At 31.4% G+C, this 19,988-nt stretch overlaps 1 protein-coding gene across 1 annotated transcript; it reads right to left on the reverse strand.

Moving 5' to 3' along the window:
• Positions 1 to 2,470: 2,470 nt before the first annotated feature.
• LOC120078622 (coumaroyl-CoA:anthocyanidin 3-O-glucoside-6''-O-coumaroyltransferase 1-like) lies at positions 2,471 to 4,216 on the reverse strand. Its single transcript, XM_039032909.2, has one exon. It carries the CDS (start codon positions 4,066 to 4,068, stop codon positions 2,671 to 2,673), a length of 1,398 nt encoding a protein of 465 aa, XP_038888837.1. The 5' UTR covers positions 4,069 to 4,216; the 3' UTR covers positions 2,471 to 2,670.
• Positions 4,217 to 19,988: the final 15,772 nt, after the last annotated feature.

Raw genomic sequence — 19,988 nt, forward strand, 5'->3', positions numbered from 1 at the left:
ACAATATCGCTCTCTCTAACAGTCTCGCTCTCAATCTCACTCTCTCTTACAATCTCACTCTCTCACTCTCGCTCTCTCTTACAATATTGCTCTCTCAATCTCGCTCTCTCTCATAATCTCGCTCTATTTTTGTCATTATTTATTAAATGAGAATTCCACTACTTTTAAGGTGGAGCTCTTACCTTAATGCATCATGAGAAAGAGATGACCTAAATCCTCAAGTCATTGAAACAGATGCAAGTGAACAAATAGCTCAAGACCAAGGCTCTCAGCCTTAGAACCTCACTTATTACACTTTGACAAGAGATAGAAGATGAAGAGAGATCAGACCCTCAACTAAATATGCAAATACTGATTACGTATCATATCTTGCTAACATTGCAGAAATTACTCTTGAAGAAGAACCTTAGAACTTTGAAAAAGTCATGTCATGCAAAGAAAAAGATAAGTGGGTGCAATCTATGGAAACTAAAATGAGTTCTTGAAAGAAGAACAACACTTAGGACTTGATGTGTCTACCTTCAAACAAAAAATCCATCCCCTATTAATGGATTTTAAAGAAGAAATTGGTTAAAAACAACATTGAAAGAGTAAAATTCATGGCAAGACTAGTTGCCAAGGGGTTCGAACAGAAAGAAGACCTAGACTATACAAAATTTTTCTCCCCCGTAGTTAAACATACCTTAATCAGATTGCTACTTGAAATTGTGACTTTTGAGAACTATGAACTTGAACATATGGATGTGACAATAGCTTTCTGACATGAAAAGTTAGAAGAAGAAATCTACATGGATTAGCCTTTGGGCTTTGAAGCTGAAAACAAATATGGCCTAGTATGCAAACTGAATAAATTACTCTATGGGTTCAAGCAAGCCCCTAGATGTTGGTATAAAGGGCTTGATGATTACATGAATAGAATTGACTTCATTAGAAGTCAATATGCCTGTGTGTTTTTCAAAAGAGCTAAAGATGTAAGCCTAGTCTATTTACTACTCTATGTTGGTGACATGCTCATTGTAGGGAGAAACTTTAAAGTGGTAAATTAGATCAAATAACCTAATGTATCTAATGACTATGTGGACTCAAATTTTTCTATAAGCTAGTTCTTAAAAGCTTTGTAGATTCAGATTTTGCTAGTGACCTAGACAAAAGAATATCCTCCTCCTCCTCCTCCTCCTCCTCCTTCTCCTCCTCCTCCTCTCTTCTTTAGAGCTAGTTCTTAAAGGTCAGATGGTGTTAGAATAATTAGATATTGAAATAACCAAAAACATGAAAGATTTTCAAAACCTTTGGAGATTCAAACAATAGTCGAGGCAAGCTTTGGAGATTGAGAGATTATAAGAATCTAAGGGCTTGAGAGAGCGAGATTATGAGAGAGAGCGAGATTGAGAGCGAGATTGTAAGAGAGAGCGAGATGTTCAGAGAGAGCGAGATTGTGTGAGAGAGTGAGATTGTAAGAGAGAGCGAGATTGTAAGAGAGAGCAAGATTGAGAGAGCGAGATTGAGTCTGCCACATGGATTAAACGGTCAACCAGTCAGCTGACGTGGTCTGCCACATAAAAATCGTGTATCGGGTACACGATTTCACTACCCTAAATCTGTTAATACTTTTCCAAAACACCTATTTTTGAAAATATTTCCCCCAAATCCTATTTTTGTCATTATTTATTAAAAAAAATCTAAATTTTGAGATTTGTATCGATTTGGTATATAAACTTTAAAAAGTATATAACAAGTTTCCCAATTTTTAATTTCGTTTCTAGTAGACAATTAAACTTCAAAAGCATGTAACAAGATTCTTAACTTTTAATTTTGTATAAAAAAATCTCTAGATTTCAAAAAACCATAAACTATTTATAAATTTCTCATAACCTACCAAGCATGAATACGAATACAAGATATATATATAGGATACAATAACACGAATACGGTTAAGACATGTGAGTTAAAAAATAAAATTTTTAGAATATATATTATTTTTATATAGGAATGAAATTCAAAGTCAAATTATTTTTAATTATGCATTTATGTGCTAAAAAATTAGTTTGTTACATTTTGCTCTGAAATTTATTATTTTTGTCATATGTATCTATTGAGTATACTTAACAAGTATTAAATGTTGGTGTAATATGATTAGCACTGGTCTTTGGCTCATATGCCTACAACGTAATGGAATCTTTAAAGTGGCTAAATTAAAGTGTTTGTACTTCTTACCTTATAATAATTTCTTTAATTAAACATCATTAAAAAATTTTAAAATTATTTCGTACCTCTAGTGAAGAATAATAAAAACATTAAGTAAAATAAACCACCCATTTAATTATTATTGGTTTTGCTTCCGAGTGTAAGCTATTCCAATTTTTATCCAATCCCAATTTCAATAGCCATTAAAGGGAATGACGACCTTCATTTAACAAATTACACATCTTCTTCACTCTTGACCATACCATTATTTAATTTACAAAACGCATTCTGAAAAGAAACAACACGTAAATATAACATTTCATCGATTATTACAGCGACTTTTTGGTACGTTTTTGTAATTACGATGCTTCATCTATTTTTTTGAATTAGAAGGCTTTCTTCTAATGGCTCTTTTCGTTCCTTCTATATTCTCTTGACATCAATAAGCTTCTAAACAACTTTTTAAAAGAAAAAAAAGGAAATTATTCAAGTACAAAAGTGCTTCAAACTATTTTCCCAAATGGAGATAAAACGATCCATACGAGGCTTAGTAAGTCCCAAACTAATCTCAATCCCACCTTCTTCATCTCTTGATTCTTGCAATGAAATTGCCTTGGAATTATCAACATGAAGAATTTCACTCTTGCATGGCCTCCCCCATCCAAAATTTGTATCATAAACCCTCAACTTTGGGGAGCCAGCAACAGTTATAAGCCTCTTTGTTTCATCACACCTTCTCCATTCTGAAAACCATTTCTCCACCATTTTCAATGGCTCTTTCTCCAACTCCTTCACTTTGTTTCCAATGGCTTCCACCACTCCATCCATGTTATCATCTTTCAAAAGCTCTTTCTTTTTCAACTCAACAATACAAATGTCAAGACAATTCCCAAAATATGTTGGTGGTAATGGCTCTTTGAGGCGATGCCTACAATCCCCTACAAATAGAAGGTAGTAAATTTCAGCATCATCATGGTTTTCTTCGGTTGTAATTGATGATTTTATCATACACCTCCAAATGAGAGAGCATGTCACTATAAACCTAGAAACTCTTAAAGATGATGAGACCAAAGATTTCAATTTTCGGATTTGGGTTTTGGTTAGTACAAATGTTGCTCTTGTTGTGTTTAAAGGGGCAAGATGTTTTATGGGCCTATCCATCACAGGAAACAAACCTCCCCAAGAGATGTCGTAATCTATGTTTAACCCATTTGGGTGTTTGACTGCTGTCCGGTCGTGGTAGGGCAGAGACGAGGCCGAGGTCGAGGCTGAGGCCATGGCTGAGGCGGCAGCCCATGACTTGATGAAGTGATGAGCGGCCATCCCATCGGCAACCCCGTGATGAAACACGACACATATACAAAGACCTCGGTTAGGGAAAAGGGTGATTTGGATTGCTAGAAGAGGGGACACACGTGATCCGTCTGGTAACGCACATGACTTGGGCAAATCTGGAACTAAGGGATAAAACTCTTTGGCATCTCGAGTTCTAGGGTAATCTGCGACGAGAATGTCGAAATAGTCGCATTCAAACTGATCACATGATTCTACGACTGTGACGGTTAACTGCGGCTGACCGTCGCAGTCACGGTCCTTCGACGTGTAAAGAATGTAGGGTTTTTGATGGGGTTGTGGAGGGAGGATGAGGTTTCCTGCTAGAGGAAAAAAGTGTTGGAGGGTTAAGGAAAGGGATTGTTGGAGGGTAGGGAAAATGTTGTCCATGAAATGTTGCGTCGAGTGAGGGAAGTTGTAGAAGAAGAAGCGTCTTGCAGGAGGGCATGTAATCCAAAACATGTCCAAGAAACTCAGTGGGACATGTGTGGTTGGAACAGAACCTGGTGGAGGACAAACATGGCAATGCTTTACAACCTTAACCTCAACCATGGTTTAATTCTTACAAACCTCTTCCTCAATATTTATGCAAATGTAAAAGCCACACCCTCTATTTATCCTATATCAATATTCCATGTTTTATTATAAAAAAAAAATCCATGTTTTTTTCTTTTAATTTTTTAGATTCATTTTTTGGAGTCTATCAATGAAAGACCATATCGCTAGTAGTAGTCTATTAGCAGTAATCAACAGTAAAATCTATCATTAATAGATTTTACTATATTTGTAATTTTTTATAAATGTTGCTATATACTTAATTATTATCCCTATAAATGCTACCATTACAATTACCCAAAAAAGTATATGTTTCCTTCCAGATCACTATTACACCATTTAATGTAAAGAATTTCCACTCCAACTATATATACTTCTAAAATATTTATGAAAGTTTATAGATAATATGTTACAAATGTTGAAAGTAAAGAGGTATTTTTGAAACAAACAGAAAAATTTAAGGTCATTTTATGATTTAACGTGTACCCATATTGACGACAAACCAATGTTAGAATGCAACAAATAAAAAAGAAAAGAAAAATATTTAGATATATTTAAGGGCACACTTAACTTTGTACATCTTATCTAATTATCTAATCATTACTCATCATATGACAAACAAATCATCTTATTTCTTTTTAAAATAAGAGTGTCACGATATACAAGGATGGATCTCTAGTATTGCTCAAAAGTAGAAGAGGTAAGAAAAATGAAAAAAGAAAAAGCAAAGTTTTTTTTTTTATTGTATTATATATATTTGTAAAGATTCCACCAAGCTAGCCAAGGGTCACATGTTTCCGCGATCCACATCAAATTTTGGAAATTGGGGCACTTGCACATTTAATCTTAAAACGTATGCTGACCATTGTTTTATAACTATTTTGTTTTTAAAAATTAAGCCTATATCATCTACATTTTTTAAGCTTTATTTGCATATTTCTAAATACAATGATTGAATTATTAGCCAAATTTTAAATTCCAAAAACAACTTTTTGAAATCTACTTTTTTTAGTTCTCAAAATTTGGTTTCATTTTTTAAACCATTGGTGAAAAGTAGATAACAAAGGAAGAAATTTGGAGGTAGAAATAATATCCATAGGCTAATTTAAAAAAGAAACAAAAGTAAAAACAAAATAGTTACCAAACGAGACTTGATTAATCTGTTTCTACAAATATAGGAAAAAGAAGGTCAAACCCACACAAAATGGGAGAATGACCAAAATATTCTTAACCCATAATAACATGTAGTCATTCAAGCCGAATGGATTTTAATGTTCATGCTTGTTGATTAATGTATGAATGTTTGTTAATATACTTTGAATTTTAATGTCTGTATTGATAAATGTCTGATAGTGTGATGATGCATTTGAATTTTTAATATGTTTACTAATCGATACTTGATAATCTATTGATGTACTTGGAATTTCAATATGTTAATAGTTGATGAACTCACAATTATGATGCTAGTTAGTTTGGTAATAATCTTAATATGGTATACTATCGATATATTAGTAATATATTTGAAAATTTATTTTAATATATATTGATGTATTAAATGAATTAAGTCCGTAATGACAAAAGACAATATAAAAATTAAAATTTGAAAATTTTATTATTTCTGCACAATCTAAAAAGCTCAAGCTATATTTGTAATTCTCCTAGTTGTTTTTGCCATCCATTACAATTTTCCCTTCCAAAACCCAGATCAAATTATGGAAATTTGTTCCACGACCAACATCAAAATTTGGAAAGTATACTAAATGGGTAAATAAATAAAAAGTTATGTATCAAATAACTCAATAGAAAATTTACTCACTATTATCATATCTAAGGTTGACGCTTTTGTGTTTCATGCTCCAAATTAGTAAACTTAAAATAAATAAATATACTATAAAGATATTTTCAATCTATACTCAATGGTTATTAATATTTAGTCTTACAGGTAAGATGGGAAGATCGAACCTTCGATCTCGAGATTGCTAGTATAAGTAATATGTTAGCTTTTATATAACTCTTAAGGAGACGTTTGAGGTGCTAAATTGGTTATTATAGTCAGTGGATTATAATAGTCAGTGTTTAGAGTGTAAACTATTTTAATTTGAGTTATAATATTTTGTATTTGAGTGTATACTATTTTTGTTTGGATAGAAAATAATAATCACTATACAAAAAAAAAAAAAAGAGAGAGAGAGAGTGGGTGAGTGAGAAATAGTAAATAATATAGCAAATAATAAACACCGTAGCAAATAGGGTATTAAAATAGTACTTGCTATTATTAGTTATAAATAATTATACACAAAACTATTATATTTGGTACTCCAAACATCGAACGGACTATAATAACTCACTTCAACTTTTAGTTGGTGCCCTAAATGGCCTTTAAGATAATATTTAAGATACTATTTTTATATATTTGTTTCAGATTTCGTGTCACGTTAATTATTTAATTAATAAAAAAAAATATACATTAAGTATTCCTTGTTGAGAGAGAGCGATCATTTATTGTTTTTGACTTTTTTCCCCCTAAATATAAACAATGTAAAATTAAATTGTATGTAAACGTAGCATATGACATGTTGCTTAATAACGACGCGTTACTTTAATTTTATAAAAATATCCTATAAAACTCATAATATTTAAAGTATTATAAGCAAAAATAGATGTCCATATTGTACGGATCGAATCTCCACGAAAAGGAGTGATCGCTATGCTTTCTATTTTGTTTTTGAGAGATTACAACACAAAAAAGAAAAACATACATACATTTTGCATTCTACAGATTAAGCATGTAAAATTCAAGGAAGAAGAAGCTTATCTTTGAAGGTCCTCTTAAGAAACATAGCAATGTTCATCAAAATATCTTCTTCCTCAATGAATCGATCTCCTTTTGTACAATGACGACTCCATAGAGTCATCTCTGTTATTATCTGACAATGAGTTAGTTTGGGGTAAATCTCCTTTTAAAAGAGTAGGGAATAAAAATTTGGAGAGATTTAACAAAGAACTTCTTTTAATCTCCAAGAGAGAAGAAGGAGACCTTTGAAAAAAAAAAAACTCTTTTTTTAAGAACTAACTTTCTTGTAGAGAAAAAACACATTTTTTTCCCTATATATAAAGTGGAGAGTTATTAAAACAACCCACATCCTTTATTTAATTTTAATAAAATTAATTTAATTTAAATTAACTAAGAATTAATTAATCAAATTAATTAATTGGTTGATTTTAATCGAACATCTCATATTTAATTAAATTTACATTTGAATCATATTCAAATGCACATCTCTCTTATAATCTTAGTTTTAATATGTATCACATTTATATTAAATTTTAATCTATAGTTTGAATATGAATCTAATTCATATTATTTTAATATAAATTCAATTCATTTTAATAATTATTTGAATCTTATCCAAATAGAATCAATCTCCTTTTATTATAAAGTTTAAATACGAATCTCATTCAAAATGAATTTTATATTATAATGTATATATATATATATATATATATATATACATTATATTAATTGTACCATATACAATAAATATTATTCCCTCCTTTAATTTGACAATTCGAATATTTCAAAATTGTTGGTCTTTGTTTACTTATTGTGAGTTAGAAGGGGGGCCTAATGGACCTACAAATTAGAAGCTCCAAAGATCCGAGGTTAATCAATTAAACTCTATCATTAAATTAACCAACATTCATTAACTATGGATCACTGATAGATTGTAGAAATACAAGCTATTGCAGCTTTTTATTTATAATTATGAAGGTTGATGAGCAAAACATGTATTGATATTGCTAATAATTCATGTGATATGATGAACTTGCATTGTTCTGTATTAAAAATCCCCACTAACCCTATATCATGCGTTATCTTGCGTCAAAATGTCTGTTTTGTAGTTGTCGCAGGAGTCGATCGCATGCATTGATCCCAAACCATCACAAAGTTTATCGCATGTATTGTTCTTAATGAAAAAAAGTTGGTCACATGCACTGCCACAACTGCAGTGATAACCATAAGTATAGAGAGTGGATGGAATGCGTTGATCTTTCATGAGAAGAAAATGTGAACGCTACCTTGAGATGTCTGAACTACTTAGTAGACCTTCTAAAAAGCGGTCAAACCATGATGCAGCGCTGACATTCTTACATACCACATTAGTAATGGTGGTGATTTAGAGCAGGATTATCGAAGTTGTCAGCATTTGGCTTTATAAATAGAGACTTCAAGTCCAAGAACAAGCATCTGGGACTTCTGCCTTGGGCAGATTCCTATGATCACAGACGAGAGCACGATCAAGAAATTCTTTGATAGTTCTTCACTTCCACAACTTCCTCCGATTAACTATCAAAGCTTCACCGGAGATAGATCTTGAGAGGGACTACTCCACCGCCCATCCATTGCACCATCGACAGTCTTGACACACATCTGATGGAAGCAAGAGATTGTCTATATCTAGCCATCCATCTCTCTTCTCACCTCTGTATTGTATTACATTTTGGCTTAAGTCATTAATACATTTTGTAATCAATGCATCTATTTAGTTCCTTCAATATCATTTACATCATCTTCTTCTACTCCATCTTTTATTTTCACCGCCATGAGTTAAGTACAGATTGTAAGAGCTATCGCATACTCAATCATGTGGCATAGAGATATGATTCATGTAGCAAACCATCGAGAGGTGTGAATTGCGCGAGTATAGTGAGTCAATCATGTTTGCTTAGTGCGAGGCTATCGCAATGCTTGTCAATAACCGAAGTAGCTATAACCAACTGCCCGAGAAGGTAAATAGTGAAACTCACTAAGCAAAGTAAGCAGTGTTCCTAGAGATAGGAATGACATTATACTCAACACAACTATGCGTTATAGAGATATAAAACATGTGGTTGACCATCAAGAGGTGTGCGATGTGCGAGTGTAGTGAGCTGGGATTACCCTTGCAACCAAACTTAAGGACTTGGTGGTATTTCCTCCCCAACCCTACTTCTCCATGCATCTTATTACACGTTAATAGTTGCCGCATCACTATCGATTCTGATAGTCAAACTTCAATTGTTCAGTCTGTTTAGCTAGGAGTAGGAATAGTGCATAGCTAATCAGCTTTCTTTCTTTTTATTTTTATTTTCCGCCTCAAACACATTACTTTACAATCATCTTTTAGTTGCAAGTCCCCGTGTTCGACCTCAAATCATCCCGAGAACCTTGCGATCTCGTTATACTTGATGAGAGAGCAAGAAAACTTGTGACAGGAACGCATGATCATTGCATACATGATAAACACATATTGCATATTCATCAGACCAATGCATGATCATCACATGACCATTAATGCATTAACGCAAACAAATTATTTCCTCAATAATCACTCCACTAAAGACCTATAGTTGACTTCTTCACACAGTAGAAAATGTTGCGTCCATGGATTTAACCATTATAAGTAAGTCGATCATTTACGAGTCGTTCGTAATTACAGCTGAGTCAAATTACCATTTCACCCCTGTAATTACTTCTTACTCCTTAAGTTCCACCGATCCCTCTAATTAACAATCTATTTATGGTCCTACCATAAACGAAGTTCCTCTCAGGTCAGTAAGTGGGTGGACACCCTTTGTTCAAGACCTGGAATTAACACTTAAGAGAACAACTCATCTATTTACCCTAAAGGCAGAAAGAAGTGAATTTCATCTTTTGTAGTTATGTTTCCAACTTCCACTCGATCTTGTCTTCAAAATGGTAGGCTTATTGAGTTGGCGACTTAGGCCACTCTCACCATACAAATCAAAAGATAAGCTCTCACAGGCAGGAGTTCATAACTCACTCAGTATTGAGATCGAGTTACATATGGTTATCCTATGAAATATCAATCTCTTCAGTGAACGGTATTACAAAGAGAGATTAAGTATTTCGTAGTCCGGTCTTATATAATCTCATTGCATATAATACCCCCACTCGAATATCTCCACATGAACGATTTAGATCACACTGTTTGTAACTATTACAAAGTGGAACATATCCATATTGTTACCAAGGAAAAAGCACCCAACCTTTATCCATATACCATAGACCCTTTAGGTTAGTATTTGAATGTGATCCACCTATATGTCCACTACATATTGTTCAAGTTTTCATGAAATAACCTTGGATTTTTTCGGTAATGGATAACTTATTATTGCATATTTAAAATAATCAACTATTATATCAAATAACAAATTAACTACGAGGCTCTAGGACATAAATTCAAACATATGCTTAATTTCCTAAATGACCAATTGCCTTATCTCTTATTGCCCCATATGACTAACTGCATATTATCCATGTGTCTTATGACTACGCATGTTTAGTGTCCAAGTGGTTGCCAAACTATCTATAAATAGTGGGTTTATAGGAACTTTGTAGAGATATAATTTTAGTGAGAATTCAAAAATAAATACCATAATTTTCCATAATTCTTTATATTTTGTTCTAAATAGTATTTATTTATTATATTATATTTTCTTAGTATTTGTGTTTTCGTCGTGCCTCATTTTGCTCCTCGATTTTATAACACATAAAACATTTGCATTATACAATTTATTAAGAAAAACATTTGCACTATACAAAATAGAACTCAGTTAGGTTCATTTGGGTCCCTAAATTTTTAAATACAATAATTATACTTATAAATTTTGTTTTTGATAGCATCCTTGGCTCTCTATTAACTTTCATGCTAATTCTTAATAGAAAGCTGGCATAATTATTGTGCATTTGAAAGGACTGTTTGAAGTGTTGAGTTGAGTTCCAAAATTTGGGGTTAATAATATTTGGAGTCAGGAATTATGTGCTTCGGTTGCAAAATTGTTTAGCCTAGAGTTAGGAAGTTGTGTTTGGGGCAGAGTTAAGTTATTGAGTAAAGGATATTTGGTGTAGTATTTTGTAATCTACAAAAGTATAATTTTCTAGTTGTTACTTTTGTTTGCTTAACTTTTTGTTTAGCTCTTCAATTGCACACATATCTTACAAAATTTTTAACAAGAAATTGAGATGTCAACTTAAAACCTTCACATATATTTTACAATTTTTACATGTAACAATTGTACTTAGGGTAGACAAACTCTTGTTTCATATAACCAATACACTATATTTTCTTATATTAGTAGAATGTATGAGTATAATGTACATAAAAAAGTAGGTCATCAAGGGGTTTACGTTTTTTTTAATTATTTTTTTTTTATTTTTATAGAATCTTAAGTTAAATTGTAAGTCATGAGTTTATTATGCATATAAGTCTTGATGTTGGAAATGCTACCAAATTCCACATTGGTATACAAGGAGATGGTCATGGGTTTATAAGAGAACCTAACTATCTTCAATGGTATGAAACTTTTAGGGTGAAACCAAAAGTAAAGCTACGAAGGTTTTATGTTTGAAGTGGATAATATCATACCATCCTAAAGATATCTAGAGGTATTTTGTCATTGGAAATATTGGAGAGATGGAGAGAGAAAGAGGAAAGGATAGAGTTCTGTGAACTTCAGTAGTAAACACAAATAAAGTTGGTGGAATTGAGTCATTTAACATCTATATATGAAGTTGATAGACTAAAGAATGGGTTGGGTTAAAAACTCAACTCAACCCAGGTCAATATCTCGATTACCCTCGAACTCATTTAGTTGTTAGTTTTAAAAATGTGGAGTGATTTAACGGCTAATTTAGAACTATAATTTTTATTTGGATGCTAATTTTAGATATTCGAAGAGATGAATGAACTTTAAAATGTACCGGTATTAAAGAATAATGTGAAATTTGATCAAGCATTTGTTAAGTATTTGTCCATATTATAAATATTACAATAAAATACATGCCCATTAGTACCCATGATTAGTGTCCTGAAAGAGCATATCTAATTCTTCTGTCACCACCATGTGTCATTCTACCTGAAGTCCAAGTACTTTATGGATACTTATCCTTAGTATCCACTTCATTCCACCTCTACTTGTCAAATTGCTTATAAATAGTAGCATTTGATGGATCTTCGTAATTTACTCATTGGTGATAAAAGTAAAGAAAAGATTGGAGAATTTTAGAGAATTTTAAATTTTCATATTTTCTATTTACATAATTTTTATATTTTTATATTTTATTTTATTTTCTTTGGTATTTGTGTTCCCCTTATGCTCCTCAAGTTTACAACACGTTATCAACACGAACTCCTATCATTTTTCTTGCTAAAGGTAGGTCATAAAGATATGTCAGTTTTTTCACGCTTCATTATAATTAATAAATTAAATGTTGTTTTACATATTTGATTTATATTAAAATTCTGATATAAATATATAGTGTTACTATGAAAAATATTATAAAATTAGAATTTTTTAGCATTTGATATTAATACTAATAATTATTTGTTATTGATGTCAAAATACACCTAGATGCCATAGAAAATGTGATCATCAGAAAAAAAAAAAAAAATCTTCCTAAAGTTTGTTGTAAATTGATGCACTTGAGGCTCCAAAATTTTAAATTAATATGTCAGAGAAGACATTTTTCTACATTTTGGATATGCTCTTGCAGTAGCAATATCGAGAGAAATATTTTTTAAAGTATTATGAAATCATCTGATGTCTTCTCGTGGCTGAATGAAATAACGAGTTATTGATTAAAAAAAATATATGAATCTCAGCAAATTAGAGCAAGAATATTCCCTGAAGTGAATGTTGTAAATTTTAATAATCGTGGATGAAAAATCATGAATCTCGACCAACTGGAACAACAACATTTCCTGAAGTAAATACTGTGAATTTTAATAAACCTGGTCAAGATCATGATCATGGTCGATGTCGTAACCGTGACAGAGGAAGAAATAATTATTATTTTCGTGGTGGTCATTCTAATTATTCAAATTTCAAGGAACCGCACAAAATGATAATCACAAAGGAAAAGCTCCACATGATAAGAGTTCAAAAATTATTGAAAATAAATGCTTCTGATACAGAATGACTGGGCATCGGTCACGTACCTGTCGTACATCAAAACACTTAGTTGATCTCTATCAAGCATACCTGAAGGAAAAAGAAAAAAAAACTGTGGAAGCAAATTTTGCATACTAGGATAATGACATATTTGACCTATCCCATATGACAAATTTGAATGTGGCGGACTTCTTTGAATCTTCTGAAGAGAAAATCGGCAGAATTGATGGAACATTAAGTGTTTCCTTTGACTTTGAAAATATCTAGACTTGATGTTGTTTTCTTATTCATCTCCATGTTTTTTTCCTTTTAATAGATGTTAACATTTGTATATTCCAAATGCTTTTTTTTCTTATTGTAATGATTTTCTTTTAATGAAAAAACCTGGATCATTTTCTTATTATGGGTGAGTAAAAAATGGGTGCACTACACATATTATACTTATAAGTAGAAAATAATTTTTCAAACTAACCATATTGGAAGTAAAAGTCAATACGATATCAGGTTTTGCAAACCTGAGTGAATGATTTGGAAAAGAAAATATTATTTTTCCTGGAGGAATAAGATTTATAATTGACAATGCATTGTTCTCTAGTCAATAAAAAAGAAATCTACTATATTGAGATTGATAGAAAAAATAATATGGAGTATCTTTATATCATATCTACAGTCTCATATGAAAAACATCTATTGGAAGAGTTACCTGTTTTATCTTCTAGATTATATTATACTCATATACGAGTAATTGAAATATATGTAACAATGAACCTGAAGTTCATGAATCCAAACATATTTACAATTTGACATGATAGATTAGGTCATCCAGGGTCTTAATGATGAGAATAATTATTGAGAATTCAAATGGACATCTATTAAAGAGCCAGAAGATTCTTTAATCTAATGAATTATCATGAGATGCTTGCTCTTAAGGCAAATTAATAATTAGACCATCATAAGGAAAAGTGGGAATTGAATCCCCTATACTTTTAGAACTAATTCATGGTGATATACGTGGACCTATTAACCCAAAAAGTGCACCATTTAGATATTTTATGGTATTAATAGACGTACCAGTAGATGGTCACTGTGTTTATTATTAAGTCGAAATATTGCATTTGCAAGATAACTTGCTCAAATAATTAAATTAAGAACTCAATTTCTTGATTATACAATTAAGACTATTCATTTTAATAATGCTAGTCAATGTATATCCCGAGTTTTTTTTTTATAATTATTGTATGTCAATTTGGATAATTGTTGAACATTTTGTAGCTTATATTCACACACAAAGTGGTTTAGTAGAATCATTCATAAAACGTTTGCAATTAATTGCTAGACCATTGCTTATGAGAGCGAAACTTTCTTAATCTATATGGGAACATGCTATTTTGCATGCAGCGTCACTTGTATGTATTAAGACGGTATCTTATCATATAAGTACTCGCCATTACAATTAGCTTATGGCTATGAGCCAAATATTTTCCATCTGAGAATTTTTTTGATGTGTAGTATATGTTCCAATTGCTCCACCCCAACGTACTAAGATAGGTCCTCAAAAGAAGTTAGGAATATAGATTAGATATGATTCCCCATCAATTATTAAATACCTTAAACCCTTAATGGGTGATGTATTTATTGTACGATTTGCTGATTGTCATTTTCATTAGACAAATTTTCCAACATGAAGAGGAGGAATTAAGAAGATGGAAAAGTAAATTACATGGAATGCATCGTTATTGTCTCATTTAGATCCCTGTATAGATCAATGTGAACTTGAAGTTCAAAAGATAATTCATTTACAAAATATAGCAAATCAGTTACTAGATGCATTTATAGATGCAAAGAAAGTAACTAAATCACATATACCAACTGTAAATGTTTCATAAAAAATTTATATCCTAACACAACAAGTTATCACTAATGAGTTTGGAACACGCCAAAAGCGTGGTAGACTAGTGGCTTCAAAAAATAAAAAATCCTCGAAAATGAAAAATAATTAATAGTAAAAAAGTCTTGGTTGAGGATGTAAATACCCATGAAGAAATCTTTGACATGACTAGTGAGAAAGGTGAAATACCTAAAAATAATAATGAGATTTTAATAAACTATGTCATGGCAGGAAAAAGATGGAATCGAACTAATGTAGTTATTAACAACATTTTTGCATATAATGTTGCTCTTGATATTATATCTGAAATTGAGGATCCTCAACCAAAATTTGTTGAAGAATGTCGACATATAAAAGATTGGCTTCAGTGGAAAGAAGCAATCAAGACAGAATTAAACTAACTTTCTAAAAGTCAGGTTTTTGGACTAGCAATCCAAACACTAGAAGGTGTTAAACCTGTGAGATACAAATAGGTATTTGTGAGAAAAATAAATGAAAATAATGAGGTCATAAGATATAAAGCAAGGCTAGTTGCACATGATTTTTCACAAAGATCTAGTATTGATTATGAGGAGACGTATTCTCTGCTGATGGATGGAATTACACTAAAATATTTAATTGGTCTGACTGTGTATGAAAATTTGGACATGCATCTTATGGATGTAGTCACAACATATTTATATGGATCTCTTGATAATGATATTTATATGATAATCTCATAAGGATTTAAGTTACTTGAAACATAAAAATCAAATTCCCGAGAATTTTATTCAATAAAGTTATATAAATCCCTATATGAATTGAAGCAATCGGAACAAATATGGTACAATTGTTTGAGTAGATATTTGTTGAAAGAATGATATCAAAACAATCCAATATGTCTGTGTGCTTTTATAAAGAAATCATAGTTAGGATTTGCTATTATAATTGTATATGTCAATGACTTAAATATAATTAGGTCTCCTAAAGAGCTTTCAAAGGCAATAGAATATCTTAAGAAAGTACTTGAGATGAAAGATGTTGGAAATACAAAATTTTACCTTGGTTTGCTAATTGAGCATTTAACATATGGGATATTTGTTCATCAGTCAACTTACACAAGAAAAGTTTTGAAAAGATTTTATATGGATAAAGCACATCCATTAAATATTCCAATGGAAGTTTGTTCACTAGACATAAGAAAGATATATTTTGATCTCAAGACGATAATGAAGAACTTCTTGGTCTAAAAATACCATATCTTAGTGCAATTGGTGAATTTATGTACCCTGCTAATAATACAAGATTAGATATTGTATTTTCAGTAAATTTCTTAGCAAGATATAATTCTTCTCAAACAAAAAGACATTGGAACTAAATTAAGCACATAATCTGTTATCTCTGAGGAATGATTGATATGGGTTATCTTTTATTCAAATAAATCAAATTTTGATCTAGTTGGTTATGCAGACTTTAGATATTTATCTAATCCACACAAAGCTAGATCTCAAACAGGTTTCTATTTACATGTTTAGGAATTGCGGTATCATGGCGATCAGTGAAATAGACCATAACAGCTACTTCTTCAAATCATGCTGAAATCCTTGCAATTCACGAGGCTAGTCAAGAATGTGTATGGCTAAGATCAATGATTCAACACATTTGTGGAACATGTGGTTTGTCTTCTAGTAAAAGTTTTCAAACGATATTATACGAAAACAACACAACATGCATATCCCAAATCAAAGGAGGATATATTAAAGGAGACAGAACAAAACATATTTCACCAGAGCTTTTCTACACTCATGATCTTGAAAAAAATAGCGATATCATTGTACAACAAATTTGTTTGAAAGATAACCTGACAGACTTATTTACAAAATCATTACCAACCGTAACCTTTTATACATTGGTGCACAACATTGGAATGCAACGACACAGAGATTTTAAATGATGTTTTCATGATGGGGAGTAAATATATTATTTTCTTTTAGGAGTACAAATATATATGAAATATTTACTCGTTTTCCTTCACTAGGTTTTATTCAATTGAGTTTTTCCTAATAAGGTTTTAATTACGTATATTTGATATATATAATGGGCATCTAAGGGGGAGTATTATAAATATTATAATAAAATAGATGCCCATTAGTACCCATGATTAGGGTCCTAAAAGAGCATATGTAATTCTTTCATTACCACCATGTGTCATTCTACATGAAGTCCAAGTGCCTTATAGATACTCATCCTTAGGGCTGTTTGGATTGAGGTTTTCTCAATGCCCAGGAATTAAGGATGTTTGGGAATTATATGTCTGGGAATAAAATTATTGGGAATCAAGGATGACTATGTTTGGTTGTGAATGGGAAAACAATGTATGGGAATAGTATGTGGAAATTAAAAAAAAAAAAAAATTGAGATTGTCACTATCAACATTTGTTGAAATGCCTTGAATCTGTTTGTTGGCGCTTCGAACAACCAAGTATTCAAAATTCGTAGTGAACCACATATATCTGTGTGTTGATCTTGTCTATCTCTACATTCCCTTTTTTTGTGTTCTTTAATTGTCGATTTCGTAATAATACGATCGCTTAAATTATCTACACGATCGCGGAGCTTCGCTACATGATCGTTGAGTAACAAAACGCTATACGATCGCCTACTCAATGCTATACGATCGCCTACCAAATGCTATACGATCGCTTACCAAATGCTACACGATCACTGAGCTCGGCTACACAATCGCTTAGCTCTGCTACACGATCGTTGAGTAACAAAATACTATACGATCGCCTACCCAATGCTATACAATCGCCTACCAAATGCTATACAATCGCTTACCAAATGCTGCACGATCGCTGAGCTCGACTATACGATCGCTTAGCTCTGTTATACGATCGCTGAGTAACAAAATACTATATGATCGCCTACCCAATGCTATACGATCGTCTACCAAATGCTATATGATCGCTTACCAAATGCTACACGATCGCTGAGTAACAAATGCTATACGATCGCCTACCCAATGCTATACAATCGCCTATCAAATGCTATACGATCGCTTACCAAATGCTACACGATCGCTAAGTAACAAAATATTATACGATCGCCTACCAAATGCTACACGATCGTTGAGTAACAAAATGCTATACGATTTCACGACTGGAAGGAAAATCATGGTAGGAAGCGGAAAAAGAAATGAAAACCCACACTTCTCAATGGTATGCAATTCCTTTATTTGTGTAGGTAAAAAATACCTAGGAATTGTCTTTTCCAAGGTAAATAAACAAATTCCAGAAACCAAACATGGGTTTTGTAAACCCATTCCCATTCCCACCCTCTTTTCCCTCCAACCAAACGGCTCCTTAGTGTCTATTTCATTCCACCTTTACTTGCCAAATTGCCTATAAATAGTGGCATTCTGTGGATCTTGGTAATTTACACATTGGTAATAAAAGTAAAGAAAAGATTGGAGAATTTTAGAGGATTTTAAATTTTCATATTTTCTATTTACATAATTTTTCTATTTTGTTATTTTATTTTATTTTATTATTATATTATATTTTATTGATACTATGTTTTTACCTGCTGTGAACTTTCTTTAAGTGAAAAGAAATTGACAATACTTTAAAGAATAACAAAATTGTGGAATTTTTCAACTACTGTCTTAGAAAAAATGTGAGATTTGATGCATTTTTACTTGCTGTCGACTTTCTTTAAATGGAAAAAAATGCAATACTTCAAAGAAAAACAAAATTGTGGAATTTTTCGACTACCGTCTTAGAAAAAATGTGACATTTGATGCATTTTTACCTGCTATCGACTTTCTTTCAAAGAACAACAAAATTGTGGAATTTTTCAACTATCGTCTTAGAAAATATGTGAAATTTAATGCATTTTTACTTGCTGTCAACTTTCTTTAAATGGAAAAAATTTGACAGTACTTTAAAGAATAACGAAATTGTGGAATTTTTCAACTACCGTCTTAGAAAAAATGTGAGATTTGATGCATTTTTACCTGTTGTCGACTTTCATTAAGTGGAAAAAAATTGATAATACTTCAATGAACAACAAAATTGTGGAATTTTTCAACTATCGTCTTAGAAAATATTTGAGATTTGATGGATTTTTACTTGCTGTCGATTTTTATTAAATGAAAAGAATTGACAATACTTCAAAGAAAAAAAAGAAAAAAAAAAACAAATTTGTAACGTGTTAGGTAAAGTGTAGAGGATTATCTGTTTATTTAATTGCATCACGTCACCTTTCTATTAGGACTTAAGCGAAAATCTAAAATCTATCGGTGGAGAAACCAATACGGCGCTACCCAAATTAAGTTTCATAAGAAATTTTTTTCGTTTGAAAATTCAGTCTCAAATGCTATCAAAACCTAACTTAAAAATATATCTTTTTCAAATAAAAAAGGCTTCCACTAACTAATAAATAAATGCATATCACACCATTTGGTTACACATTAAATGCACTTCTATATCATAGTAGAAAATTATGGTCATATAGTAGCTCAATTGACATAGTATTTGTATTATCGACTCGAGATCAAATGTTCGATTTCCTCACCTCTCACTTTAATTACAATATCTTTATAAAAATAAATAAATAAAATTATGGTCATAGACATTACTTTCTTATCTAGTTTGTCTGATTTCTTTGTTCTTTGTTTCGATACTTTTATCTCTGTTTGTCATGTTTCTGAGGTTTTTTCGCCACTATGCGACTTTGTAGGTGCTCTTTTTTATTTGGTGTTTTGATACCGGATGGTAGGAATCCTATTATTATTGTATATAATATTACCTATTCAAAAGGAAAATAGACTTTATAAAATTGAATGAAAAAAAAAACCACGTGGGATCTTCTAAAGTTAAAGGAGACTTTATTTTTTAAGAAATTTAAAGAGTCACTTTAATCTTTATGAAATTGAAATATTATATTTCGTTAATCAGTCGAAAAGTCCAAAGAAAAATAATGCCTTCTAAAATAATGGTAATCGAAAGAAAAATAAGAGGGAAGAGAAGATACATATATAAAAAAAATTTATAATAGTTCCGATCCAAAATCAAATCTACATCTACTTTTG

The sequence above is a fragment of the Benincasa hispida genome, chromosome 5, assembly GCF_027475165.1.
Source record: "Benincasa hispida cultivar pf3 chromosome 5, pf3_genome.v1.1, whole genome shotgun sequence".
Classification (NCBI taxonomy): domain Eukaryota; kingdom Viridiplantae; phylum Streptophyta; class Magnoliopsida; order Cucurbitales; family Cucurbitaceae; genus Benincasa; species Benincasa hispida.